The 25,954-nt window shown below is 48.8% G+C and overlaps 3 protein-coding genes across 13 annotated transcripts in view; 2 read left to right on the forward strand and 1 right to left on the reverse strand.

Annotated features, from left to right (window-relative positions):
* The window catches only part of LOC148674022 (uncharacterized), a 14,850-nt gene extending 13,503 nt beyond the window's left edge, over nucleotides 1–1,347 (reverse strand). For all 3 annotated transcript variants that reach the window (XM_088623740.1, XM_088623743.1, XM_088623742.1), the window contains exons 1-2: nucleotides 1,105–1,347; nucleotides 171–422 (exon numbers count right to left, since the gene is read on the reverse strand). In XM_088623740.1, coding sequence (XP_088479866.1) covers nucleotides 171–422; nucleotides 1,105–1,162 — 310 coding nt within the window. In that variant the 5' untranslated portion in view covers nucleotides 1,163–1,347. The remainder of the gene's footprint in view (nucleotides 1–170; nucleotides 423–1,104) is intronic.
* LOC148674021 (three prime repair exonuclease 2-like) overlaps nucleotides 1–7,549 on the forward strand; it is a 24,316-nt gene extending 16,767 nt beyond the window's left edge. The window contains exons 2-4 of one of the 8 annotated variants that reach the window (XM_088623748.1): nucleotides 1,305–1,439; nucleotides 3,038–4,401; nucleotides 5,918–7,549. In XM_088623748.1, the coding sequence (XP_088479874.1) occupies nucleotides 6,126–6,860 (735 nt within the window). In that variant the 5' untranslated portion in view covers nucleotides 1,305–1,439; nucleotides 3,038–4,401; nucleotides 5,918–6,125 and the 3' untranslated portion in view covers nucleotides 6,861–7,549. Of the gene's footprint in view, nucleotides 1–1,304; nucleotides 2,960–3,037; nucleotides 4,402–5,917 lie in introns of those variants that run through there. The other 7 variants (XM_088623750.1, XM_088623752.1, XM_088623746.1 and 4 more) reach the window with 7 other exon arrangements.
* Nucleotides 7,550–11,068: 3,519 nt separating this feature from the next.
* On the forward strand, nucleotides 11,069–25,873 carry LOC148674023 (5-aminolevulinate synthase, erythroid-specific, mitochondrial-like). 2 transcript variants are annotated; one of them, XM_088623739.1, is made up of 12 exons: nucleotides 11,069–11,309; nucleotides 11,545–11,598; nucleotides 14,842–15,033; nucleotides 15,587–15,730; nucleotides 16,507–16,620; nucleotides 17,295–17,517; nucleotides 18,054–18,238; nucleotides 19,081–19,260; nucleotides 20,024–20,188; nucleotides 21,930–22,198; nucleotides 22,715–22,874; nucleotides 23,567–25,873. In XM_088623739.1, exons 3-12 carry the CDS (start codon nucleotides 14,865–14,867, stop codon nucleotides 23,728–23,730), a joined length of 1,773 nt encoding a protein of 590 aa, XP_088479865.1. In that variant the 5' UTR covers nucleotides 11,069–11,309; nucleotides 11,545–11,598; nucleotides 14,842–14,864; the 3' UTR covers nucleotides 23,731–25,873. The 2 variants fall into 2 exon arrangements, with proteins under 2 accessions (XP_088479865.1, XP_088479864.1); XM_088623738.1 differs by lacking the exon at nucleotides 11,545–11,598 and having other exon boundaries at nucleotides 11,070–11,309.
* Nucleotides 25,874–25,954: the final 81 nt, after the last annotated feature.

A 25,954-nucleotide genomic window follows, 5' to 3' on the forward strand; every position in this document is an offset into this window, starting at 1 on the left:
GAGGCTTTGAAAAAAGTGCTGGATCACTTTGCTGAAATGCTGGTGTAAGAAAACATCTGCATTTGAGTTTGCCTACAGTATGAATGAACAGTTTGTTACCTGAATGTTCAGTGTATGTTAGGCCCTATCCAGAGCTCCTTCATAAAAGTAAGAAAACTGTTTCTTCTTACCTAATATTGTGAGATTATACACAGAGCTGATACCAAGCCTCTGCCCGTCTCTGAGAATCTCGCAGCTATAGTTCCCACTGTTCTGCAATGATGTCTTGATGACATAGGAATCAACAAAACTCCTTTTCATCTCCTTTGAGTCTTTCAGGAAGACAATGGTGTCGTTTTCCTTGTGGAGTTCATTTCGGTAACAAAGCACAGACAGCCATTCTGGGCCCTTGGAATTCACAATTATCTTAGGTCTTAAGGCATCTCGAGAGAGAAAAACACAGCACATTGAGTTGTTCTGCAATCGTTTTAAAACATGTACAAATGATACAAAACATGACCGTGTGAATACTTATTCCTAAAATATGATTCTAACCATTCCTGCAAAAATGTAAGAATGTAGAAACAGGCCAAACACAAAGAGTGAAACTGAAAAAAAAAGTGGAAAATGTTTCTGTTGTCATACAACAGGAGTCTGCAGTCCACCATCAAGAGACTTTACAGTGACATTGGGAAAGCAGAAAATAAATCATTTTCATTAAAAAAATACCTTACTCCTTACAATGTTCAACCAAAGAAAAAAAAATGAATAAAGACAAATACTACATGAGTGACCTCTCGCCAGAGGCCCAGTGTAAAGAAGGAATGAGAAACTCAAGCTTTGCTTTTATTTAAAGTTGGAAAAGGTGAAAAGTCGACTTCTCCTCTTAAAAACAATCCTTGAATATAGTTAAACGGAAGGACCTGCAATCCATTCACTAATGGTAAAGATTAATTCTGGATTTTTCTATGAAATTATAGAATAAGATCTGTAAATAATTATTTAAGAGCGATTCTGTACTTGTAAAATGCAACACAATTTGTAAGGTCTGAGACAATAGTGTGATCTGAATACTCATAACCACCTGCTGCACTTTCAACACCGAAAACTGAAGACGACACTTACAGTCTTTCCCCGCAGAGCAGGTCCAAATCCAGAACATCAGAATGGGGTTCAATTCCATTATGCCTCTGGAGCAAAGAAGGAGAGATCACAGTTTTGTAATATAACAGACTCAGCTGCTTTTTAATGATGTGTGCAGTTTCATTAACGGCTTCTTCAGTAATTGTGCTCCATCCTTCTTTTTCTGACACTTTGCATTTCAGATTTGTGTGACGGGACACACCGCCAGAGCTCGTCTCTCACGTTCAGCAATGTCAGCACAACGAGAAGATGAACCCGCAACCCAGCAGCCAGAGAGGAAGTCGCAACAGTCCTGCAGCCATTCACCAGATTCAAGGGTGTGCTTCTCTGGCTAAACTTCATGCTGTCTCATTTAAACCTTTTCTTATTTGACATTATTTTCAAAGCATGCACGGCTGGAGCGCTGATGTTTCTCAACCCATTTTCACAGAAAGTTTCAAAGCCTCTTACCTGATCGATGGCTCTGCAGATCTGCCTTCATGTTAAAGTGCAGACGTTATGTGCATTATAACTGTGTCAGAGATGGACTTTGCAGTCGAGCTTAACTTGCAAAGTTTCTCCTGAGAGCACAGGAGTGGAGATTTCCATTATAATGCAACCAAGTCAAGTGAATATTGTGCATATAGGGACCAGAATTAACTTGTGTATAACATTGCACACACAGCAACAACTGGATCTTTTAAACGTTAATATAATAAAATGTTCTGGACTCTTTCAAATGTCTTACGCATGACCTCGGGGCATGAACCAGCTAGAGGAACAGATAGGAACAGTTTAAGGGTTATTTGTCAGACCAGTCTCTGCAGTGGACACCATTATAAAAAGAGTGGAAGGATAAACAACTGTGTGGGCTGATAATCCAGACACACGACATCATCAGGGTTTCATTTTGTGAGGGTCTGACTGACAGACCTGCTAGAAGAAATCATGGAGGTCTTCCCCTATAGTTTCTTCACTTGAGCTTGGGCCCATCATTGTAGAGACTCACACCACAGCTCACACTCACCAGGGTCAATTTTCCTAGAGGCCAATTGACCTACCAGCATGCCTCTGGACTGTGAGAAGAAACCCACACAAACACAGGGAGAACATGCAAACTCCACACAGACAGCACCCCAGGACTTGAACCCAGGGTCCTGGACCTGCAGGACAGCAATGCTGACCACTGTGCCACCATGCTGCCTCTACACCAACCACTTGATCCCATTTGGCAGACAACAACAGCATTCCCACGACAGTGAGTCCTAAATCCTAACCACAGGGAGCTGATTTGACAGAATCAACCTTAACCTTCTGTATTTACTGGTGGATTAGAAACTGTTATGTTTGCAGCATTTTTCTTCCATTTATCCAACTCCTAGTTTTATTGAGTGAAACACGTCAAAGGGACAATACATCTCAAAGTGAAAGTAATGCTTTTCCCACAGCAGATTATACTCCCAGTCTGGTGAGAAAGCACAGGCCTCAGTACAGGAGCAGGGCCTCGTGACCCTGCTCCTGTACCTGTATAAAAAGGTATAATTGCAGCCCCCTGAAGAGAGGATAAATGATTAGTTGCTGTATCAGGAATGCAGGGCTCTTCACTCTGAAATGGGTGGAGGGAAAAGGAAAGAAAAATCCTAAACTAAAGTTTGTTGATTGCATGAGTCTTCACTCTCTTTGATCGTCTAAATCTAACCTAGATTAGGTTACACAATGACTTTCACAGGTCACGCAATTATTCAAATGGCTGTGTGCAGTGATAGCTTAAAAATGGGGACTGCTGCAAGACATTCGGTAGTTCTCCTGGACAGCTGGATCTCCGTGAGGCTCAACAGTAAATGGTCCTTAATATTCATGTTTGTTGTTGGTTTTCTTTTCTGTTTTCCAATATTTTCTTTTCTCATGACCGCCTGCCTCAACGCTTTCATTAAAGGGAAGAACATAGGACAGGGAGCCAATCCGCCAGCCCACCTCACCCATCTGGCAGTGAGTAACGAATTGAAGCCAGGTTATCGAGTATGACACCATGGCTGGGTAGCTTGTTCCATAATCCCACAGCCCTCTGTGTAAGGTAAAGCTGCCCTGTTTCCTGATGATGCCTCATGATTGCCTAGAACAGGACTCGCTTGTGCCTGTGGGGTAAATGCAGCTCTGCTCCCAAACCCCTTTCCATGGACAGAGGTCACCACCACCGGGGCATTCAGTGCTATCCAGGCTCCGAGAGGGTGATGCCACCTTCTGGAACAGGCTCAGTGCACGATGAGCCCTGCAGCTCCAAAGCGCTGCACCCAGTTGATGGTGCGGCACTCTGACTGTGACCCTTGACACTGCGTGGAGGCTGAGACTGACCGTCAGGCGATGGCCGATGGCTGTTCCAGCACACTCAGCCAACCAATAAGCCTCCTTCGCCAGCTGTCCGTTTCAAGAAGCAGACTGCGAGGGGCGAGATCGGCCGCAGTTTCAAGTCCAGCTCTGGGCAGATGAAGTGCAAAGACCATAGAGGAAAACCGAGGGCTCAGAAAAAATTCTCTGAAAGTCTTTTCACTTCCTTTCACACACGTGTGGCTCCGGACTATGGTCACGTCAGGCTGGGCGTGATCTGAGCCGCAGGCACTGTGGGGCGATGAGACCGAGTCTGGTTCGTCTGTTTTCTGCAGCTCATCTACATCGCGGTATCTCACCCCTGGCTTTTTTTGTGTTGGTGGGCTTTAGGGGTAGTAAAAACTCTTTTGTAGTTTGTCTATTACCATGCTATTTTTATATGGAGGTGTGGCAAATGAGTGTATTCATGTAGTGTATTCAGATAGGCTGCATATTTCACATCTAACAGCAGCTAATAGATGAAAGCCAAATGCCAAATTCAAGCCTGCAAAAGGCTGTACATAACACTCACACAAAAACTGTACGTACACACTTAGAGGATCAGAAAATATTAAAAATGTTTGTGACAAGGGAAATCAAATTTATTGCATTTTTACTGTTGCGGGAAGGCAACATTTTCTTATGGCTCTGTAGTATAGTGTAGCAAAGAGCGAAGCACCTCATAAAATGACTGATTGATGAATGATTGATTAGGTCAGCGTACACTGAGTTGCCTGCAGAGCTCTCGGTTACCAAAGCGACGCTATAGATGCTCTAACCCGGAAAAAACTACACTTCCCAAACTGCATTGCCACTGCTGAGAGGTCAAAGTGCACAAAACAAGAACATGCCTCTGCTTGTTTAAAGGGCTGCTTAGCGCAGCGCAGCCTGGCAGCGCTGTTGGTCAATAGGATTGTTCTGAATCCACCAGGTAAAGTAAGTTTTGTTTTTTATTCGGGATTTAACTTGTTTTACTAATATACACAACAAGCAGCATCTAAAAATGGTACTAAAAATGTATTTTTGTATTACCTGACTTTTAACTAATCGGTCAAGTATTCAGCGGTGAGAATTTGGGTTATGCTGTGTGCTGTAGTCGTAGCGAGCACTTTCCCAGGAGACCTTCTGTATAACGAGAGTTCTGGTATAACAGGGACAGACATAAAGTGCTGTCAAACATCATTCATGAAAAGACTGGAGAAGCGTTGTAATTTTCGACGAACTCGGAGCGCTGTTAGTGCTTTTGTATTAGACGTAAGAGCAAAAAAAAAGCACAGCGCTTTTACCCGGCAAAACCCGAGAAGTGGGTTTAAATTACCCATGGAGCGCTATCGTGAATACAGTAGTTTACCAGTGAATATCGGGGTTGTACAGGACTGCGGCAGTGAGGTGAACCGAGCCCACGCAAAGAGTCCTTAAGATAAGAGGGAGCCTGGCCAGTGAGCGTGTATATAGTAATAATAATTCATCATTCCTTACACTTATATGGCACTTTTCTGGACACCCCACTCAAAGCGCTTTACAGGTCATGGGGATCCCCTCCACCACCACAGTGTGCAGCCCCACCTGGATGATGCGCCAGTCTGCTCCCCACACACCAGCTCTCAGAGGGGAGGAGAGCAGAGTGATGGAGCCAGTTCAGAGAGGGGGGTTATTAGGAGGCCATGATTGATAAAGGCCAATGGGAAAGGCCAGGACACCAGGGTTACACCCCTACTCTGGATATGTGCTGGGATTTTTAATGACCACAGAGAGTCAGGACCTCGGTGTTATGTCTTATCCGAAGGACGGCAGCTTTTTTTTTTTTTTTACAGTATAGTGCCCCCGTCACTATACTGGGGCATTAGGACCCACGTAGACCGCAGGGTGAGCGCCCCCTGCTGGCCCCACTAACACCTCTTCCAGCAGCAGCCTTAGTTTTTCCCAGGAGGTCTCCCCTCCAGGTACTGGCCAGGCTCACTGGTCACCAGCTCACCTGCTGGGCTCCAGGGGGCTGCCAGCTGTGAGTTGCAGAGTGACATGGCTGCTGGCTTCCAGGACGTGACGGTAAAGTCTCCTGTAGATCAGTGCTGTTTGCACATGTTTAGTCAGCTGTTGTCATAGCTGGGGAAAAGACGTTTAGTCTGGCCCCAGAATAAAAATGATATTTTACATAAAATATGTTGATGCTTTAATAGACAGTATATTGGCAGGGGCTGGTGGCAGAGAGAATTTCTGTGAACCGTGAGCAGAAACCACTTGACTGTGAGATTTACTTCAGTAAGGTGGGCCGGAGAGCAGACCTTCCAGTGACACGCCACAGGTTACTGCAATACTGTACTTTTTGCTGTATCTATCTGGACATTTGCTTTGTTCCTTTACAGTAGAAGACACCTTTATTTGTCTCGTCTTTTCTGTTTCTTTTCCAGTGACTTTGGAAAATTGACGATGCCTTATCTTTCCTTTTTTTCAGTCCACAACTCCGATGCTTTCTGGCTCCGTGTCTGACATCCTGTCGACTGTCTGCCTGTCAGCAATGCACGTTTAATCCTGTCTGTTTTCACTTCCTGCTGCTCTGTGTCTGGCCAGCAGGTGGCGTGTCACACAGCTGATCCCGGGTCCCGGCACATTCCGACAGCCCGGACTGGCGTCCCAGTAGGATCACCCGGGCCGTGTCTGCGATGTCCCAGGAGACAAGGTTCCAGACTTTTGTCTTTGTGGACCTGGAGGGGACGGGCCTGGATCGGCCGCGGCTGACGGAGCTGTGCCTGACCGCGGTGCACCGCTATTCCCTGGAGAACCCTCCCCATCCTGCAGGGGGCGCCCCCGCGCTGCCCCGGGTCCTGGACAAGCTGTGCCTGTGTGCCTACCCCAACAAGCCGGTCTGCCCCCGCGCGGCCCGGCTCAGCGGGCTGAGCAACGAGAACCTGACGGAGAACGGGAAGCCGGGCTTCGACGGGGCGGCGGTCACCCTCATCCGGGCCTTCCTGCAGAGGCAGGCGGCGCCCGTGTGCCTGGTGGCGCACTGCGGCTCCCGCTACGACTTCCCCCTCCTGCGGACCGAGCTGTGGCGCCTGGGCTCGGACCTGCCCGGCGGGCTCCACTGCGCCGACACCCACCTGGCGCTCCGGGAGCTCTTGGGCGCCCCCTGCAGGCCGGCGCCCTGCGGCTTCAGCCTGCCGGAGCTGTACCGCAGGTTTTACAGCCGCTATCCCGCCGCGTCGCACACCGCGGAGGCCGACGCCCTCGCCCTGCTCTCCGTCTTCCTGGCCAAGGCGCCCGAGCTGCTGAGCTGGGCGGATCTCAATGCCCGCCCCTGGGACGAGGTCCAGCCCGCCTTCCAGCCGCCCGCGAAGATTCCCAGGAGGGAGGTGGAGGAGAGAGAGGGCTGCGCGAGTCCGGCCCCCCCTGAATAGAAACGGTGTTTGCTGGGAGTGGGACCGCGACGCGCGCACGCACACCACTTTGGTGCAGGAGCGCGATTCTGCTCACCTGACCGCTCTGTGTTCGGGAATGACGAGCGCTGTGGAGCGCTGGGAGCTTCCCAGGGCTTTGTTGACCTTTTTAGAAATCTGTGCTTGGAGATCGATGGAGATCTCGCAGCAGACGTGTCTTTTACAGCAGTTTCAAGAGATGGAATTCAGCTGTCATGCAAAGCAAGCCACTTCCCCAGCTCCTGTACACCTCAGGGTCCAGTTCATGAAGCTCAGGGGACTGTGTGTTTTATTTGATTAAAGGGAGGAAATCCTAAAGCACAAAAAACAAAGGGAAAATGTCAAAGTCCATTTAGGGACTCTTAAATTAGCATTATGTGTGATCTCATCCTACAGTTTTTTTAATTATGAAATTTATATCCCTTCGGCGCCTATACAATGTGCAAGTGCTATACTGGTACAATATTGTGTTGTAATATTTCTATTTTGAATGTGTACTCTTCAACGAATGATTTTAAGACTCCTGTGCTTTTATGTTCTAAGATTTTGCAGGATTTAGTTTCATATTGTAAGAACTAAAACTGTAAACATGAGACAAGAACCCTCCCAGTCCTGCCAGGCTTCTCATTTTCTGATCTAATGTTTCTAAAATACAATTATTTTATGTAAAAGTTTTCATTTCAAATGATCCCAGAGTAGGACTCTGAACTAACTGAGGAACTCCAGGCAGGCCAGAGTGGAATTTAGCTGGAGAAACACTCTTAGCAACTGTGCCATGTGTTTTTTTTTAACAACAAAGTCATCCTAAAGCTGTTTTAACATCTCATTCAAAGGACAGTGACCCCTGTCACCATACTGTGACACTAGTTTGGAAATTCCTGTCTGGGGAAAGAGCTCCACCTACTGGTCCACCAGCAACATGTACAGCAGAAGCCTGGTTTTAGTTTCATGCCTCCTCTCCCAGGGCTGACCAGGCCCAGCCTTGCTGAGCTTCAGAGATTGAAGATCTGGCTACCGGATGGTCAGAAGCAGTACCAGCCCTGGACAGGAGTTCAGGGACAGTTTGAGCAGTGCACAGACATGAAGAGCTGTGTGACTCTGGCCAGTACCTGGATGGGAGACCTCATGGGAAAGCTCAGGCTGCTGCTGGAAGAGGTGTTAGTGGGACCAGTATGGAGCGCTCACCCTGCGGTCTGTGTGGGCCTTTAATACCAAGACTCTCTGTGGTTGTTAAAATGCCCACAGATATTCTCAGAGAGGTTAAGGGTGTTCATCCTGGAGTCCTGGCCAAATTTCCCCCTGGCCTTTACCAGTCGTGGCCTCCTAATAATCCCTCATCTCCGAACTGGCTTCTTCACTGCTCTCCTCCCCACTGAGAGCTGGTGTGTGGGGGGAATACAGTGCACTCACATCACCCAGGGGGGCTGCTCACTGGTGGTGGTGGAGAGGATCCCCATTAGCTGTAAAGGAGTCTCCAGAAAAGCACTGAATTTGTAAGTGTAAAAATCTGTAATAGGCGACAGTTGACTGGGAATAGTCAATCGGTCTTCTTCAGTGAGGCCCAGTTCAAGCTGTAATCCAGCCAGGTCCTCATCCTCGACACTCAGCTCTTCAGAGCTAAGTCTGTATCACCAGTGTAGAAGCTGCAAACTGATGGGTTTGTATTTAATTCATCTTGAAACAGTTAAATCTGTGCAGGTCAGTTTTCCACCACATCATGCTCAGTTACTCTGAAGACACAGAAATGAAGATTTTGTTCTGGGCATCAGATCGGGGTGATGAACTTTCGAATCTCTTGACTTTCAAAATGTGTGACTATAGGGACAGCGGTAGTATAGGTACAGTGCCTTGCGAAAGTATTCGGCCCCCTTGAACTTTTCAACCTTTTGCCACATTTCAGGCTTCAAACATAAAGATATAAATTTTTTATTTTATGTGAAGAATCACCAACAAGTGGGACACAATTGTGAAGTGGAACGAAATCTATTGGATTTTTGAAACTTTTTTAACTAATAAAAAAATGAAAAGTGGGGCGTGCAAAATTATTCGGCCCCTTTACTTTCAGTGCAGCAAACTCACTCCAGAAGTTCAGCGAGGATCTCTGAATGATCCAATGTTGTCCTAAATGACTGATGGTGATAAATAGAATCCACCTGTGTGTAATCAAGTCTCTGTATAAATGCACCTGCTCTGTGATAGTCTCAAGGTTCTGTTGAAAGCGCAGAGAGCATCATGAAGACCAAGGAACACACCAGGCAGGTCCGTAATACTGTTGTGGAGAAGTTTAAAGCCGGATTTGGATACAAAAAGATTTCCCAAGCTTCAAACATCCCAAGGAGCACTGTGCAAGCGATCATCTTGAAATGGAAGGAGTATCAGACCACTGCAAATCTACCAAGACCTGGCCGTCCCTCTAAACTTTCAGCTCAGACAAGGAGAAGACTGATCAGAGATGCAGCCAAGAGGCCCATGATCACTCTGGATGAACTGCAGAGAACTACAGCTGAGGTGGGAGAGTCTGTCCATAGGACAACAATCAGTCTTACACTGCACAAATCTGGCCTTTATGGAAGAGTGGCAAGAAGAAAGCCATTTCTCAAAGATATCCATAAAAAGTCTCGTCTAAAGTTTGCCACAAGCCACCTGGGAGACACCCCAAACATGTGGAAGAAGGTGCTCTGGTCAGATGAAACCAAAATCGAACTTTTTGGCCACAATGCAAAACGATATGTTTGGCATAAAAGCAACACAGCTCATCACCCTCAACACACCATCCCCACTGTCAAACATGGTGGTGGCAGCATCATGGTTTGGGCCTGCTTTTCTTCAGCAGGGACAGGGAAGATGGTTAAAATTGAGGGGAAGATGGATGCAGCCAAATACAGGACCATTCTGGATGAAAACCTGTTGGAGTCTGCAAAAGACCTGAAACTGGGACGGAGATTTATCTTCCAACAAGACAATGATCCCAAACATACAGCAAAATCTACAAAGGAATGGTTCACAAATAAACGTATCCAGGTGTTTGAATGGCCAAGTCAAAGTCCAGACCTGAATCCAATCGAGAATCTGTGGAAAGAGCTGAAAACTGCTGTTCACAAACGCTCTCCATCCAACCTCACTGAGCTCGAGCTGTTTTGCAAGGAAGAATGGGCAAGAATTTCAGTCTCTCGATGTGCAAAACTGATAGAGACATACCCCAAGCGACTTGCAGCTGTAATCGCAGCAAAAGGTGGCTCTACAAAGTATTAACGCAAGGGGGCCGAATAATTTTGCACGCCCCACTTTTCATTTTTTTATTAGTTAAAAAAGTTTCAAAAATCCAATAGATTTCGTTCCACTTCACAATTGTGTCCCACTTGTTGGTGATTCTTCACATAAAATAAAAAATTTATATCTTTATGTTTGAAGCCTGAAATGTGGCAAAAGGTTGAAAAGTTCAAGGGGGCCGAATACTTTCGCAAGGCACTGTACCTATAGTCTGATTCACTATTAACTGAAGTGATAAGAATTGAGGACATGTAACGTTTGATACGTGTCTAATGTGGTTTTGCTAGCTAAAATCTTAAAATTTTAATGAGAGAATTAAAATATGTCTGACGTGCATAATACCAATATTATTTCTGCATTCATGTTTTTATCAAATAATGGTTTGTCCCAAGTTCGTGCGGCTACTTTCGGCGGTGAACAATTGAGTATTGGGACCAGCAGGGGGAGCCCGTCTCGGCTACCGCAGGGGTTAGACATGTTAATCGCAATAGAAAACTACTGCAACTGCTATTATTGTTGTTGTTGAAATATATGTGGGAAAATGGGAAGATGACTTGCTGTTTCTTACACGAGCTGTTTAAGAATGTATTTACACCTTCAAAGTTTCGTTTTTATTTTATACGTAACGGATTCCCCAACATACGCATAGAGAAGTCTTACTTTTAGTATTTCTTAAACATTTGATCCCATTTTCCCTAATGCTGGGTGGTTGGAGGTTGGAAGGAGATGCACACCGCACGATCTAATGTATATGAATGTTATATGGCTCTGCTTTGCCCAAGATGCATGAAGTGACGCGCGGAATACGTGCTCACACAAGGCGCAGAGGGCTCCCTCATATTGCACACTTTGGGGGAAAAAAATAAAAACACGTGCAACAGCATCACGGCTGTTGTGGCCGTGGGCTCCTGTCGCATTGGCGTGCCGGAGTGGCACTGCGGCGGGGCAGGAGTTCGGAGTCTGTGGCGCGGAGGGCGTCGGCGGTGTCGGTGTTATCGGGGCGCGCGCTCCAGCCCTCCAGGCTCGGGGGTGATAAAGTCGGGCTCCCTGAGCCAATCACGAGCAGCGCGTGCACCCAGACCCCCCCCGTCGGTGCTATAGCCCCGCACAGCGAGTGGCTGAAGTGCTGTTTTAACGTTCGTCCTCAGTGCAGGTCAACAGGTGAGTCTTGGCGATTTACTTTCTCTCTGAAGCCACTCCTTCGGCGACGCATCGGAGCTCACTTGAATCATTTCATTCTTAACCTTTTAATTTTTTGATAAATAAGTGTTGTTGTTTTTTTTCTTGTGCTTTACTGATTTTCATTAAACCTGTTGAAAAACCTGTAGAAAACATGGTTAAGCAGAGAGAGAGAGAGAGATCTTGCACCTGTAAGAAGTACAGGTTTTCTTTCCAGACGCCGAACCGAGGACAGCGCCGGTCTGGCACAAACTTCACAGACGCTGAAAAGGTCGAATTCGTTACCTATCCGCCTCCTTCTTTTGGTTATTTGTGACTCCTGCTGTTCACCGTGTTGATTATTGGTGGCGGTTGATCTTTGCTGTAGTGTTATCGATAGTGAAATGTTCTCTCGCTCTTCAGCTTTGTTTCTCAAAAGATGATTGAAGACTTAAGTAAAGTCTAGTTGTCTAGATTTCGGAAGAATGCGATGAATGTTTTAAGCTGTGAGCTACCTTGCAAGTACTCTGAGCTCATCAGGGGGTGGTGAGAGACGCGATCGGCGCTCTCTGGTGTGAACTGAAGTCCAGGTCTCACAGGAACATCCAGCCTTTTGTCCGGCATATTGTACCGCTATCCCTCGCAGTCTGCGCTGTTCAAGACTGAAGAGACTGGGTTCCTTCACACTGACATCCTGACAGTGTGGACTGCTTAAAGGCGGTGAATGTACACTGTATGTGACTGTTCTTTTCTGATAGCACCTAACGGGACACAGGAGCTGCTGTATATACAGGGCAGTGGGTGGCGTATTTCGATGAATGTCGACCAAAAGCGCACACAAGACAGAAGGCCGTTCGGTCTGTCGAGCTTGTTTGATCCGAGGGTCTCGTACAGACACTGATTATAACATCAAAGCGTCTGGATGACGGATTGACTCCAGTTTGTACAGGTGTGGAGACAAACTGCAAACACCTTAAGTGCTCTTGAAGGAATCGCAGACCCCTTTGACTGATTTCGTATAAAACAACTGAACGTTTAAATTAATCGTGAATTGTACAGCGACAGTTACCACACGCCGGTATTTGTATTAAATATTCCCTCGTCCTCGAATTATGTTAGTGCGTTTCAAAGTGAGAACAGGAGGCACTTCTTTACACAAAGGGTGGTGGGAGTGTGGAACAAGTGCGATACCCCGGCTTCTTTCAAGACACAACTACCCCCACAATACCAAACGGGCTGGACGGGTCGAACGGAGCTGTTCGTACGGTCTTACTCCCGGACGGCGCCGGGGCCGGTTTTTATCTGAGCTGCCCTTGTTTCCCGATAGACTCGTGATCTGTTTCTCGGTGGCGCCGTTACGTTCTGGGTTCCGAAAAGCCAAGCTTTATAATTTTAATATTTAATATAAATATTAATATTTAGTATAATAACTGTCCGATATTATAAATGACTAATATACTTCTCTGCAGAGGTTTGTTATTTTTTTTGTTTACGTATACACAACGTGGTCTTTTGAGAAAACAAGTGGATGAACAAAGTTTAAGGAAACACCTGATTGCAATAGTGCAGCACCAAGAAAGTCTGTCATATAGACAGTAGGGGCCATCATCGGCACTTCTGTGATGTTCGTAGCGGTGGTGCCAGAAACAGCTGTACAGTAACTGTACCAGGAGGAGCTCGTTCACCAGAACCCAGCTGACGCGCCGATCCTGCTTGTTGATGCGCGGAGCTCTCGCGTACCCGTGACGTGCGCGGTTCGGAGAACTCTTCAGCACCGCGCGCCTGGGCGGGCACGATAAGCGAGTGCGCGTTTATCTCCGGCCCCCAAACCCCAGCTCTTAACCCCCACACCCAGCCAGGTACACCCACGCCTGGTGCTGGGTAGCTTTATTTGTCGCGTCTCTGTGAGGAGCAATAGAAATTATAATCTTGTTACCCACGCCTCATATGCTTTTATTTGGTTTTAATTTTATGTGACTAGTTTTTACGTCTACGCGGTCTATCAATCTGTACCCGTTAATAACAAATCGACAGATACCTTAAAAGTGTTAGCTGTGTTTTAGCTAATCGGCTAAAATTTTATTCTGATTGGGAAATGAGAAGTTTCAAAGTAAAGACAGAGTACTGCTCCCTGCTTGTTTTTTTGGACATGTACAAAATGACAAGAGGGATTGATTTTCGTTTTTTTTCCCGTATTCACGGTGAGTGGTTCAGAAGAGCCTAGCTGAGCATAATAAAAATGTTCTTTCCTCCTGCCCCAGCTCAGGCATTTCCCTCCTGGGAAACTCGTGGTTTCAGGAGCTCTGAGTGTTGACCCACTTTTTTTTAACAGTGTGGCTTTGGGTTCAACTCGAGATTCCCGGAGCGCACAGTAAACTACGCTCGTTCAAGCGCCTGTTTCACTGACCGGCCACACCGGCCCTGCGCCCTGTCAGCTCTGCTCCACAGCCGTCCGCTCGGGGATAGGCTGTTTCCAAGCCTAATTCCACCGAAACTGTACCGCTGGGCGATACGGTTGACCTGAGGGTCAGTTCAGGACAGCGGACACGCACCAAACAATGCGCGCAAATGCTGGGAATACGCGGAAAGTCCAACCTAACGATTCGCTCTTTTATCATTCAAATTGCTTCTTCACAATAAGATCACAGCCCGGGGAGTCTTCCTGGTAAAGCAATGGTTACACAAACCCGCACAGAAATTCCTCTGGAAAATCCCTTAAACCTTCCTAAGAACAGGAGTAATGTTAATTCTCTCGGGGCCCGTGGGTCCTTCTGCAGACCGGACGATTCTTCACAGACTCGACGAAAACGTCACATTCAGAGCTTCACTAAGTATTTCCTTCTGACCCCTAATCTGCTTACGCCAGCAACCCAGGAATTAGCCCGGTAGGCAGTGAGCGCAGAACGGAGCGGGGAACGGGTTCAGGGCGTCTGAAGGTAGAGCAGTGAGAGACTGACTGCTCTGACTCGAACAGCACCTGAGCTCCCCTGAAGCAATGGATAACTTCACATTAGACTGCGAGGTCACCTTCACTGAGTCGCCCTTGACTGATGTATAATTTCAGTTGCTACTTTAAAAGGTGCTTTACTTAAATCACAGTGGGAGCCTATCCCACCAGCAGACTGACCATAGCAGGCTTCCAGGTTTTCCCGATTTCCCATGATTTACTCTTCTCCCACCAGTTTCTACAGCCCTGCCTGGAAGCTTTGCACGGACACAGACCGCTGCAAACAAAGAAAAGCCTGTGCCGAGCCCTCATTTCAGGCCTGATTGCTCAAAGTCATCTTAATTCTTCGCTGAAAGAAGGATAATGCAGACCTGGCTCCGGGGACTCTGGGGAATATTATTCCATAGGTTCGGGAGCACGATGTCCGAACTGGCAAGCACCAGATGTTCATATGAAATAGGGGTGCGCTAAGGAAGACAGCATCCACGGGGTGCAGTGGTTGATTTGGGGTGCGAAGCTCTTTAGGGTCAGTTCCCAGTGTTTGTCATGATAGATGTCTCCAACATGTCTGCCCTGTGTCCCCTGCAGTGTGAACACAGCTCCAGTCAGTCATGGCTGCTTTCTTGCATCACTGCCCCTTCCTGACCACGGTGCCCAGGCACGTCCTGTGCAAGGCCGGGACCTCCCTCTTCAACCTGGCTGACCACTGCCCCGTCTTCGTCCGCGGAGTGGCCTCCACTGCTGCCCGGCAGCAGAGGGCCAGAGAGACTGCCCCAGGAGGTAAGAGCGACCCCCCAGGTCAGCCCCAGCAGAGCTGCCCCTCCTGCCTGCCCCCGTCTGAATTTCAGAGGCCTTGGAATGCACACAGAGTGGCAACTTGCCCTAATTTACTCCAGACTGTAGGACATCTGCAGGCTTGAACTGTGTCGGGAAGCAGTGCGTATGAGTAGAAATGGTTGGAAGTCAATTTAAACCCAAAAAAATGAGATGCTTATTTACACAAAGGGTGGTGGGAGGGGGGAACAACCTACCCAGCCAATACCCTTGCTTATTTCAAGAAACAGCTGGATGAGATCCTCAGATCAGTAAACTACACACTACTGTATGATCAGTGGGGGAGATTGTGCTCAGCCCTGGGTCCCCTGGAGACCCCCAGTCTTCTAGTCTTCAGAAAGACAAAGGGGGGGTGCACTCTCCTGTCCTGCCATGTGCCCCCCTCGGTGCTAGCGTGGTCCGTGGGGCTCCGGAGAGGAGGACAGCCCCTCGGACTGGGAGCAGAAGCCCATCGCTCCGGGAGCGCGCAGTGGGACTGACTGGCTGGCTCTGTCCGCAGGCTCTCCTCCCCAGCGCTCTCTGGCTCAGGCTGCTGCCCAGGCGGCGGTGTCCATGGCCTCCAGCTGTCCCTTCGTGTCCTCCCAGATCGGGGTGGTCAAGGCCAGCCCGGAGCTGCAGGAGGACATCCAGGCCGCGGACAAAGGTAAAGGGCGGGGGGTCAGGGAGGAGCCTGGGTACAGGAAGCCTCGTGTTTTGATCTTTCAAATATTTGATTCATGTTTTCTACCTCCGCATTCAATTGCAACTCAAACTCCATAACTATTACAAGGCTATTTTATTTGCCTGATGCTTTAATCTAAGTAACTGGCATTTGCACCCATTTATACAGCTGGGTATTTTACTGGAGCGATTTGGGAAAGATGTTTGCTCAGTGGTTCAGGAGCTACTGTATGTCTCCCCCGGGATCTGAACTGAGAACATTCCAGTCCCAAGCCTAGACTCCTGCCCATGGCTCCACACTGCTGCCTGTTGACTCTGGCTCAGTGGAAGATAATAATATATACAAAAATATAAACTAACATTTTTGCTAGATCTGTTGTCACTGAACTTCTACAGCCCTTTTCAAAATAGAGGTTATGCCACTCAAGTGAAGAGCATTCTCTGTATCGGCTTTGTTAATTTGTTCGTTTTGTAATTTAATCTCAAAAAGTCTCCCATGCAGCATGATTGAAGCACTGGATTTCTGACACAAATCAAATCAAAGTACAGTATATTGGCAGTTCTCTTTCTGTTGTAATGTAGCAAAACAATGACAAAATGCAGTGTCTGAATTAGCAGTTCTTGTTCTAAAACACCCACTCCCCCTCTCCCAAACACACCCCCCCTGTCTCTGCCTGTCGTGTTGGGTGTGTCTGTCTGGCTGAGCCTCAGTCTGCAGGTGACTGATGTGCGTTGTCCCTGTGTGGTCTCACCTGTCAGGTGCCATGGGCTCGGTTCTGAAGGGGCTGCAGTCGACTCTGAAGAAGATGCAGGGCTTCGCTGCTGGGTCCGCTGCCCCTGTCTCCCACCTCATCAAGGAGAACATGATAACAGGTAGTCAGAGCCTGTCCTGGCACCAGCAGAGACCACAGCTCCACACTCCACAAGGCAATCTGCCGGTGCAGCAGCAGAAGGAAACCACAGCAGGCAACCACCGATTCCATGGGATTCAGTGGGAATAATTCTGCACCTGGACACAGCAGCACCTCGCCTCACATCCACAACCATACATTTCACGAAATGAACAATTTATAAATCAGCCGCGTGTCGGATCACTGTTGAACAGGAAAATATGAGGCATCTGTAGTGAAGCACTACAACACAGACAGGGAGGGAGAACCAGGGGGGTGGGTGATGGATGGAGGAGTGCAGAGATGGACAGATTGATGGAAGGAGGGATTAATAGAGGGGTGGACGGAGAGATTGATGGACAGATGGACGGAGAGATGATGGACAGATGGACGGAGAGATGATGGACAGATGGACAGATGGACAGAGAGATGATGGAGGGATGGACAGACAGATTGATGGACAGATGGACAGAGAGATGATGGAGGGATGGACAAACGGATGACGGAGGGGTGGGCAGAGAGTTTGATATAGGGATGGACAGAGAGATGATGGAGGAGTGGACAGAGGGATAGATGGAGAGGTGGACAGAGATGATGGATCTCTCTGGAAGGGTTAGATAATGGGCCACTCATCCCTCTTGACTTTGATTTGTGCAGAGGGGCCTTGCTTTGAGTACGACAGCTTCTTCGAATCCAAGATCGTAGAGAAGAAGAGTGACCACACCTACCGTGTCTTCAAGACGGTGAACCGGCGAGCCGATGTCTTCCCCTTCGCTGAGGACTACTCCCACCCCTCCACCGCTGCCAAGCAGGTGTCCGTGTGGTGCAGCAACGACTACCTGGGCATGAGCCGCCACCCCCGCGTGCTGCAGGCCATCCGGTGAGCGCCGGCGCCCCCTCTGGACGGGGCCATCGCTGTGTCTAGCTGTGAGCTGTGCACTCCAGTGACCTCGGCGCTAGGGTTCTGGGGCAGGGGTAGGCGCTGTCCAGGCTGTGGGCAGCACCTGGACCTCCTGCCACGGGCCTGGGCAGAACCACTCCACACTGTGCAGATATCAAGGGGGACGTCTACCCAGTGCATCTGCATGTTAGTAATGGCTAACTGAGAAATGTGGCACTAGGTGTGAGAGTGTGCATGTCTGCGTCTGTCCTGGCTGTGATGGACTGGGCATCAATACTTTGCTTGCCAGGAAAGACTCTTTCTGCCCCACGACCCTGAATTGGAAGATGCTGACAGAAAATTGCTGGATGGATAGTAGCTCACTGATGTAAGCACTTCATCAACCAGGCAGAGTAGCCTGTTTCCCACCACCCTTTATAGGAAAAGCCACCTCTTGTTCTCCAGCTGAAACACACTTCTCCTCAGCGCTCCCAGTCCTGCGTCAGCTGTGCGTGACTCCGTGCTCCTCTCCGCAGGGACACTCTGGACCAGTACGGAGCGGGCGCGGGGGGCACCCGCAACATCTCGGGCACCAGCAAGTTCCACGTGGACCTGGAGCGAGAGCTAGCCGAGCTGCACCACAAGGACGGGGCCCTGGTCTTCTCCTCCTGCTTCGTGGCCAACGACTCCACCCTCTTCACCCTGGCCAAGATGCTCCCGGGTAGGCTGGCAGGCAGGGGCGCCCAGGTCACGTCCTGGAAGCCTGGGGGTGCTGTGCCATCTGGCTTCCTCTCCACCTGAGGTCACAGCCGGTCACACCCAGCTGCTCAAACCATTTACTTAACGGCAGCTTTAGGTTCTGAGCTCGGCTCTAATGCGTTTCATTGGCAGCTTTACGTGTAATGAAGGGAATGTGTTGGGTTATCAACTGTACAAGACCTTCGACATCCTGTGTGTGTCTAAGGAAGAAAATAATGAGGTCGGTTGTTTCATTGACAGCTCAGGTGGGAACAAAACCAGGCGATGGCCGGCCTTTCAGGAATGGAGCTGACACTTCTGCTCTTAGGGATTCATCTTTCCTCGCATGACAGTCCAGCCGTTGTGTTCCGGCACAAATCCGTGTCAATATTGAATATTCCATTGTTTAAATAGAAATAGTAATAGTAAATACTAATGAAGTCCTGCAGTGGCTCAGCATGTCAATACCACAGTTTAATAACAATACAACAGCATGAAAGTGTTACAAAAAAAGAGGGGATCTTTGGCAGCTAATCTCTTCCAGGCACTTTTTGAAGGATTCTGCCTAAACATGGTTTTTTGATTCCTTCTATTTCCCCACAAATCAGTAAAGAAAAGAGTGGCCCCTGTGTGAAATTCTGAAATGCCGCTTCGGCTCGTGAGGCTCGATGTGTCTTCGAGCGCCTGTGGAAGATGCCAGCGGCTCCCTCTCTCTCAGACGTCAGGCAGGAAGGGTGGGATCGCGGCACGCGTGTGCTGGGGCTCCCCGCCAGCACGCAGCCCTGGCGAACTCGAACCCGTGACGCGTTCTTGTCGCCCCCCCAGGCTGCGAGATCTACTCGGACGCCGGGAACCACGCCTCCATGATCCAGGGCATCCGCAACAGTGGCGCCCCCCGGCACATCTTCCGCCACAACGACCCGCGGCACCTGGAGGAGCTGCTGGGCCGCGCAGACCCCGCCACCCCGAAGATCGTGGCCTTCGAGACCGTGCACTCCATGGACGGTGAGCGGCAGGGAGGGGGCTCTCTTTCCCGTTCGCTTGCAGTCATTGTGCAGTGTTGGGGGCCCCGAGACACCCCAGACAAAGGAGCCGTCTTTTCTCGTTGGGTGGAATCAGTCACCACAGGAAGCTGAAAACGGATCAGGATTTTTATGGAGGGGCTGCAGTGTCTGTGAACGAATTAAAGCGGGAATGCTGTACTGCGCCCCACCTCTCCCATTTAAGTCCCAGTTTTCCCCAGTTGAGCTGTATGAGTGATGTGTCGTCCAGCAACTGGAGACCCTGAGTCATCAGAGAGACATAAAACTAAGGTCCTGACTCTCTGTGGTCATTAAAAATCCCAGGCCATTTCTCTAAAAGAGTAGGAGTGTTACCCCAGCATCCTGGCCTAATTTCCCCCTGGCCTTCACCAATCATGGCCTCCTAATAACCCCCTCTCTGAACTGGCTCCATCACTCTGCTCTCCTCCCCACTGAGAGCTGGTGTGTGGGGAGAGAACTGGCGCATCATCCAGGTGGGGCTGCACACTGTGGTGGTGGAGGGGATCCCCATTACCTGTAAAGCGCTTTGAGTGGAGTGTCAGTGTCAGCTTTCAGTTTCTGTAGGAAATCATATCCAGCACCTTCAGCTAATGAACTATAAACAGCACTGTGAAGAAGATACATTATTATTACGTTATTGGGCTTTTCTGGAAAGGTAGGATCTGTAATGTGTGTGGTTTCTGAGCAGAAGATGATCAATGCGCCTGATTGCCGGTTGTGTTCAGGAGCGATCTGCCCCCTGGAGGAGATGTGCGACGTGGCTCACCGCTATGGCGCCCTGACCTTTGTGGACGAGGTCCACGCGGTGGGGCTGTACGGGGCGCGGGGCGCCGGCGTGGGCGAGAGAGACTCCGTCATGCACAAGATCGACATCGTCTCCGGGACTCTGGGTAGGGACTGGGGCGAACTCTCTGGCCGTGACCACATTATACAAGACTCTGCAGCTCTTTTCTTTAAGGCCAACAGATCCTTAAGTCCTCATATTTAAACCCTAGGCATCTTCACCATCCTTCCCACTAAAGTACATTTGTAAACACATACCCTTCCTTTTCTACCTTTTTAAAACACCTGCTCTAAAGCATCGGAGTCAGGCTGCAGATGGTCCGTTTTTCAGCTGTGATACCCCGGTAGCATTTTGATAAAGTGCCTGTGTCCAGTGGACAGTTAGTCTTTAAAACTGACAGGGGCTGCTTGCTTGTCAGGAGTGTTTCAGGCAGAGGGAACACGCTTTGACTGCAGTGTGAAAGCCGTGTAGTGACTGGTATTGAAGGTGCATGCACTCAGATCGATTTGCGCACCTCAGCAGCTCATTTCGCCAACGGAAAACCTATTAGCTTGCAGGGGGATGATTGCATTAAACTCAGCACTGTTAGAGAAATTATGAGTCTGAGTCACTGGACTAAAATCACACTATGTGCAGTCATGCCTCACACTTCAGCTGAAGGACTACAGACCGTCCTGTCTCCTCTTTCTTCTTCAGCTGAGGCCTTTCGGCTCAGCGCTTCTAATGGCAAAACAATTAGCTCCTGGGGCCTGCCTTAAGAAAGCTCACCAGCAGGGGGCAGGCTGAGCTGCTGCTACTGAGCCTGGCAGGGCACTTGCCTTTTCCACCGGCTTATCTGCTGGCTGTGGGGGCTTTATCAGGGTTAGGCTGTGTCAGCAGGGCGCCCTCTCCTGCCCCACCCTCCCTGTCCCAGCAGTGCCCGCTGTCGGCACAGATAACGGTCCCAGCTGGGGATCCTGGAGTCTCGTGTTTATTATCAGCAGGGAGAGGAGGTTACAGAGCAAAATCTAAAAGAACTAAACACAATATATATGATTAAAGCAGCAGCCTTAGTTCTCGTCGTACTGTTAGTAGAAAAGAATTTAAAGGAGTAAATTAAAGTAGATGTCATATTAATAGAAAACCTGTGGCAATAATATCAGTAATTAGTAGGGGTAGTTAAAATACTACAGTACGGTCTCAGTAATAACATTAATAGTAGCTAAATAGTAGCTAAAGTACTATGTAGATAATTCAGTTGTTATCATTAAGCCAGCAGTTACTAGTGAGTTACTTGTTTTTCTTTTTAAAGTAGTGGCAGTTTTAAAGACTTTAGTACTGTAATAGTAACACTCAAACTACACTGCCCCCTTGTGGGCAGTTGCTTTCAGAACAATGTTTCTCCACCAAGCACAGATGTCACCTGCAAGAGCTTGTCTGTGCCCTACAGACAGGAACTGCAGAACACGAACACATATCAGGGCAAAATCTGTTGTCCCAAACTTCAGCCATCTGTTACTTCCTTTTACTACATAACAAGGCTCCAGACCCTGTAAGACTGCTTTTTTTGTCCGTGGAAATATCTCTCAAATCTGGCAGTTTCAAATCCGATCTTAAAACTTCTTTTCTGCACTGGCTTTTGAATTCTGTTTTTAGTTTACCAGCGAACACCTTCCTATTGCTTTTGCCTTTGTCATCTTTTATTATAAAAGCCCTGAACATGACATGGCATGAAAGGGGATATATGAAACAAGGATGATTGTAATTGTAGCAGAAGACGGGGATTAATGATTAACGAAGGTGGAATGTCAATTAAGGCTGGCCCGTATCTTCTGTAGCTGACCAGTGCCCTGTCTGTCTCTGTGCAGGAAAGGCGTTCGGCTGCGTGGGGGGGTACATTGCCAGTACCGCCGCCCTGGTGGACACCGTGCGCTCCTACGCGGCGGGCTTCATCTTCACCACCTCCCTGCCGCCCATGGTGCTGGCCGGGGCCCTGGAGTCGGTGCGGGTGCTGAAGGGCCCCGAGGGCCAGGCCCTGCGCAGGGCCCACCAGAGGAACGTCAAGCACATGAGGCAGCTGCTCATGGACGCCGGGCTGCCCGTCATCAACTGCCCCAGCCACATCATCCCCATCCGGGTAGGGTCCGTCAGCACGGGGCACTGCGGGTACTGTCCCAGGCCAGGAATGTAGAGAGGAGCAGAGCTTTACATGCAGATGCAGTATATGTACAGTATGCATGGTTCACAGCACCAAGCACAAAACAGAGCACGCACAAACACAGTACTGTCTGAATTGCCTGCTGCCAGTACTGTCCTGGGCTAGGAATAGGACCTACAGTAATACATACCCTGGCCACGTAGAGAGGAGCAGAGCTTTACATGCAGACATGTATGCATCACAACACCAAGCACAAAACAGAGCCCACACAAACACAGTACTGTCTGATCTGGCTGTAGCTTGGTCTGGCCCGTCACGCGGGGTGAGGCACTCAGATTAGGAGTGTCGTCGGGCTATCAGATGGCTAGACCACTCCGCACTGATCCCATGCCGGAGCGGAGCCCTTGGCCCATAGAATCACTAGAGGAGCTTGGCTGGGGGGGCAGAGGGGTCGTTGAGAAGGAAAGCGTGTGTCAACGGTGACGTGTGCATCAGGTGGGAAACGCGGAGAAGAACTCCAAGGTGTGTGACGTCCTGCTGGAGAAACACATCTACGTCCAGGCCATCAACTACCCCACCGTCCCGCGCGGAGAGGAGCTGCTGCGCCTCGCCCCCTCCCCCCACCACGACCCGGACATGATGGACTACTTTGTGGGTGAGTGGGCGCGGGGTTCCCCTCTCCTTTCTGTGTTCCACACCGTCACCCCAGCTCACCCCGGAAAGAGGTGGCGGCCCCAGCACAGCGGGCGCCTGTCACAGGCAACACTGAGGCGGGTACAGCTGTTTCCGCTAGTGACTGTGGAAAAAGTGAATTAAAGTGAGGAACCCTGGATTCAGGCTTCCTAAGCTGTGTGCTGTGGAATGGTCACAGTGGAATGGTCACAGGTGTGCCACAGATTCAAAACACACTGGCCTTCAGTAAAAAGCGTGGAACATAACCTTTCCGCAGCTCTTTCCAGAACTGAAACGGAGTTATGTTTCTTTTTCGGTTTGAAGGAAATGTTGTTTCTTGCGATATCAGTCGGGATTATTTTAAAATCATTTGCTGTGCCACTAACAGTTTGGGATGCTAGACGTGTGCTGTGAGCTTGGAAGGCACTTGGGAAGCACTGTGCTAGGGGTCTTCAGGCTAAGACTGCTGTTGGCAATCCATTCTGTTTTTGTAGGCTGCTTGGCCAGCAAGGAACGGCCTGTCCACCTGTGCTTCAACTGGCCGATGAAACTCTGCTCTGTGTCGGTGTATTGTGCTGGGAGATGAAGAGACAGCCCTGTGTTTCTGATGGGAGCGGCGATGTCGGGCACGGCCTGTATGTCTGTGTGCTGACTGGTGCTCTCTTGTGCTTGCAGAGAAACTCGTGGAGGCGTGGGTGGAGGTGGGGCTGCCTCTGAGTCAGCCTCTGGCGGCATCCTGCAACTTCTGTCACCGCCCCCTGCACTTCGACCTGATGAGCGAGTGGGAGAAGTCCTACTTCGGGAACATGGAGCCCCAGTACATCACCGTGTGCGCCTGAACTGAAGATTCATACACGTTACTCAAAAAGATTCAACATGTATCGCCCCTCTCTTCCATGTCCATAGGCCATATCTGCGAAGTTTGGGCTATTTCTGAAAGTGATTGTAGGCAGAAACTCGTAACGTGCTACAGGGGCAAACCAAAATGACAGGTACTACGAGAAATTAGATAAAATTACAAAATAAACGGACACCATCGCCCCCCTTGAAAAAGTGCAGACAAAAGCACGTGATGTAATAAGATGGCAACTGGGTTTTCAGCTTCCCATGTCACATGACTTGAAAAACTCAACTATAACTATATCCGCGGTGAGGGTCTTCTTCTTCGTCATGTAGGTTTCTCTGTTTACATGACAACTACTCTACTGATGTGGCCTTTTATTTCACAAAGTAAAACCAAAACCCATCACTTCTACAGAATGACAAGCAGATATGGCCTATAAACAGGTGTGAGGCGTGATATTTAAAATGATCTTCTCTTATTCTAAATCTTGGCTTTTCTTCCCCCCCCCGACCCCATCCCCGACTGTGGAGGCTCCCCTGTGGAACAGGATGAGGTTGTGTTGCTGTTCCTTCATGGACTCCCACTCGGTTTACCACAGACAAATCCCACAGTTCTCTTCCATGTGGCTTTCTGTTAACCTCTGGGCATTTCAAAGCATAAGGCATGGGTGAAGAATTATACTGCTGGCTGAAGAACGCATGGTGCTACCTGGATAGATCTTCAGATTGGCACACTGTGTTCTCTCGGCATGGCGATACCTGCGCGTTGAGCACTTTCTAGTGTCAGACAGCTACACGGCAGTAAACTGTTCTGCACAGAAGTAGTTCCGGTGGTCAGTCAGCCTGTTTCCAAAAGGCCAGAGTGTCGGCAGAAGACTTCAGCTACTGAGGCTCTGATCGCAAGACACTGTGGCCACAAGTTCACAGACACTCCAGGTATCAAACTGCTCTTCTCTCCTGTGATTGATTCTTGCTGTTGCCCATCCATTGTCAGAAACTAGAACCTGAAGCATTTGTGGTAGAACAGTATGCAAAGCAAAGTAACTGCCTTTTGTTTCTAAATGACACAAAATCGGGACACAGCTTCAACCGCAATTCTTCAGGTTCAACAGTGACATTCCACCTTAACTCCTGGAGAAAAAAACAGTTGTTCACCCCATTTCCCTGAGATCACTTAGAATTTAGGAATTCAAAACAGAAGGCATCCTTGGTATCCAGGAATTGAGTCTGACCACAGGAATTGTACAAATGCGTGTTGTCGGAGCTACAACGACAGCCTGTAATATTTTCCAAGTGGGCTCTTCTGAGAGCTCAGTGCTTTGGCATCTTACTAAATCCGGAGTTCTCTTAACCTAATTCTTGATGGATACAGATGTCTTACTAACATACATATATATATAACACTTCAGTATAATCATTATAGCTTTATAAGTCTCAAGAGCTCACTGTTCATTTCAGCACAGGGAGCCCTGCTTCCGAGCCTGTAGCGCCAGAAAATTATCGCTCTGCTGTCCTCGGGGTTTGCATACTTGATGGCTTATATTTGCTGTGGGGAGGGAGGGACAGTTCTCCTCTTCACGTGGAGGATGACTCCATGCTTGTGTGACTAAGGAGACCTGACCTCCTCTGCGAAGCTACAGCCTGGACACGTCTACCGAGACGTCGCTGAAACCAACAGGATCCGCCCGTGCTTGTGTGCGCTCCATGCTGCGTGTTTCTTCATCTCATGCGGTGGTTCTACTTCGCGCCTGCGCCCCTGCGACGCGACACCGTGATCGAGAAGTCCTCGTCAAAAGCAATACATCGTTTCCGATATCTAATCCGATTATTGTATCGCTCGCCAACTGTTGATTTCGTTGTATGTCAGACGCAGTAAAAATGGGGAATTCGGAATATGGAAATCGTAATGTAATAATAATAAATAACCCTAAAAGACAACAAATAACCACCAAATCTGGTGAAAATCCGAGGTGAACAGCTGAAGGACCAAACTTTCATGTCACATGTCACCGTCTTGGACAAAGTGTTCAGAGGCAATGATTGATTAGATCATACCATAATCTTTTGCTTTCATCATTGTAGGAACTGTGTACAATGTCTTGGTAAACCCAATAAAATCAAAAACCCACTCCTAAACAATGTTGCGTTTTGTCTTTTTATATAAGACACCCAGGCAGACACGTTCCTCATACGAGCGGTTACGTAACATCCTTCCGCACA

This window comes from Lepisosteus platostomus, chromosome 3 (genome assembly GCF_059453375.1).
Source record: "Lepisosteus platostomus isolate fLepPlt1 chromosome 3, fLepPlt1.hap1, whole genome shotgun sequence".
NCBI classification, from domain to species: domain Eukaryota; kingdom Metazoa; phylum Chordata; class Actinopteri; order Semionotiformes; family Lepisosteidae; genus Lepisosteus; species Lepisosteus platostomus.

Bases quoted from the DNA above. Each gene is read 5' to 3' on its own strand.
- LOC148674023 (XM_088623739.1), top strand. From the start codon at position 14,865: ATGGCTGCTTTCTTGCATCACTGCCCCTTCCTGACCACGGTGCCCAGG. The intron at 15,731-16,506 runs GTAAAGGGCGGG...CTCACCTGTCAG, and splicing joins CATCCAGGCCGCGGACAAAG to GTGCCATGGGCTCGGTTCTG. The intron at 18,239-19,080 runs GTAGGCTGGCAG...TCGCCCCCCCAG, and splicing joins CCTGGCCAAGATGCTCCCGG to GCTGCGAGATCTACTCGGAC.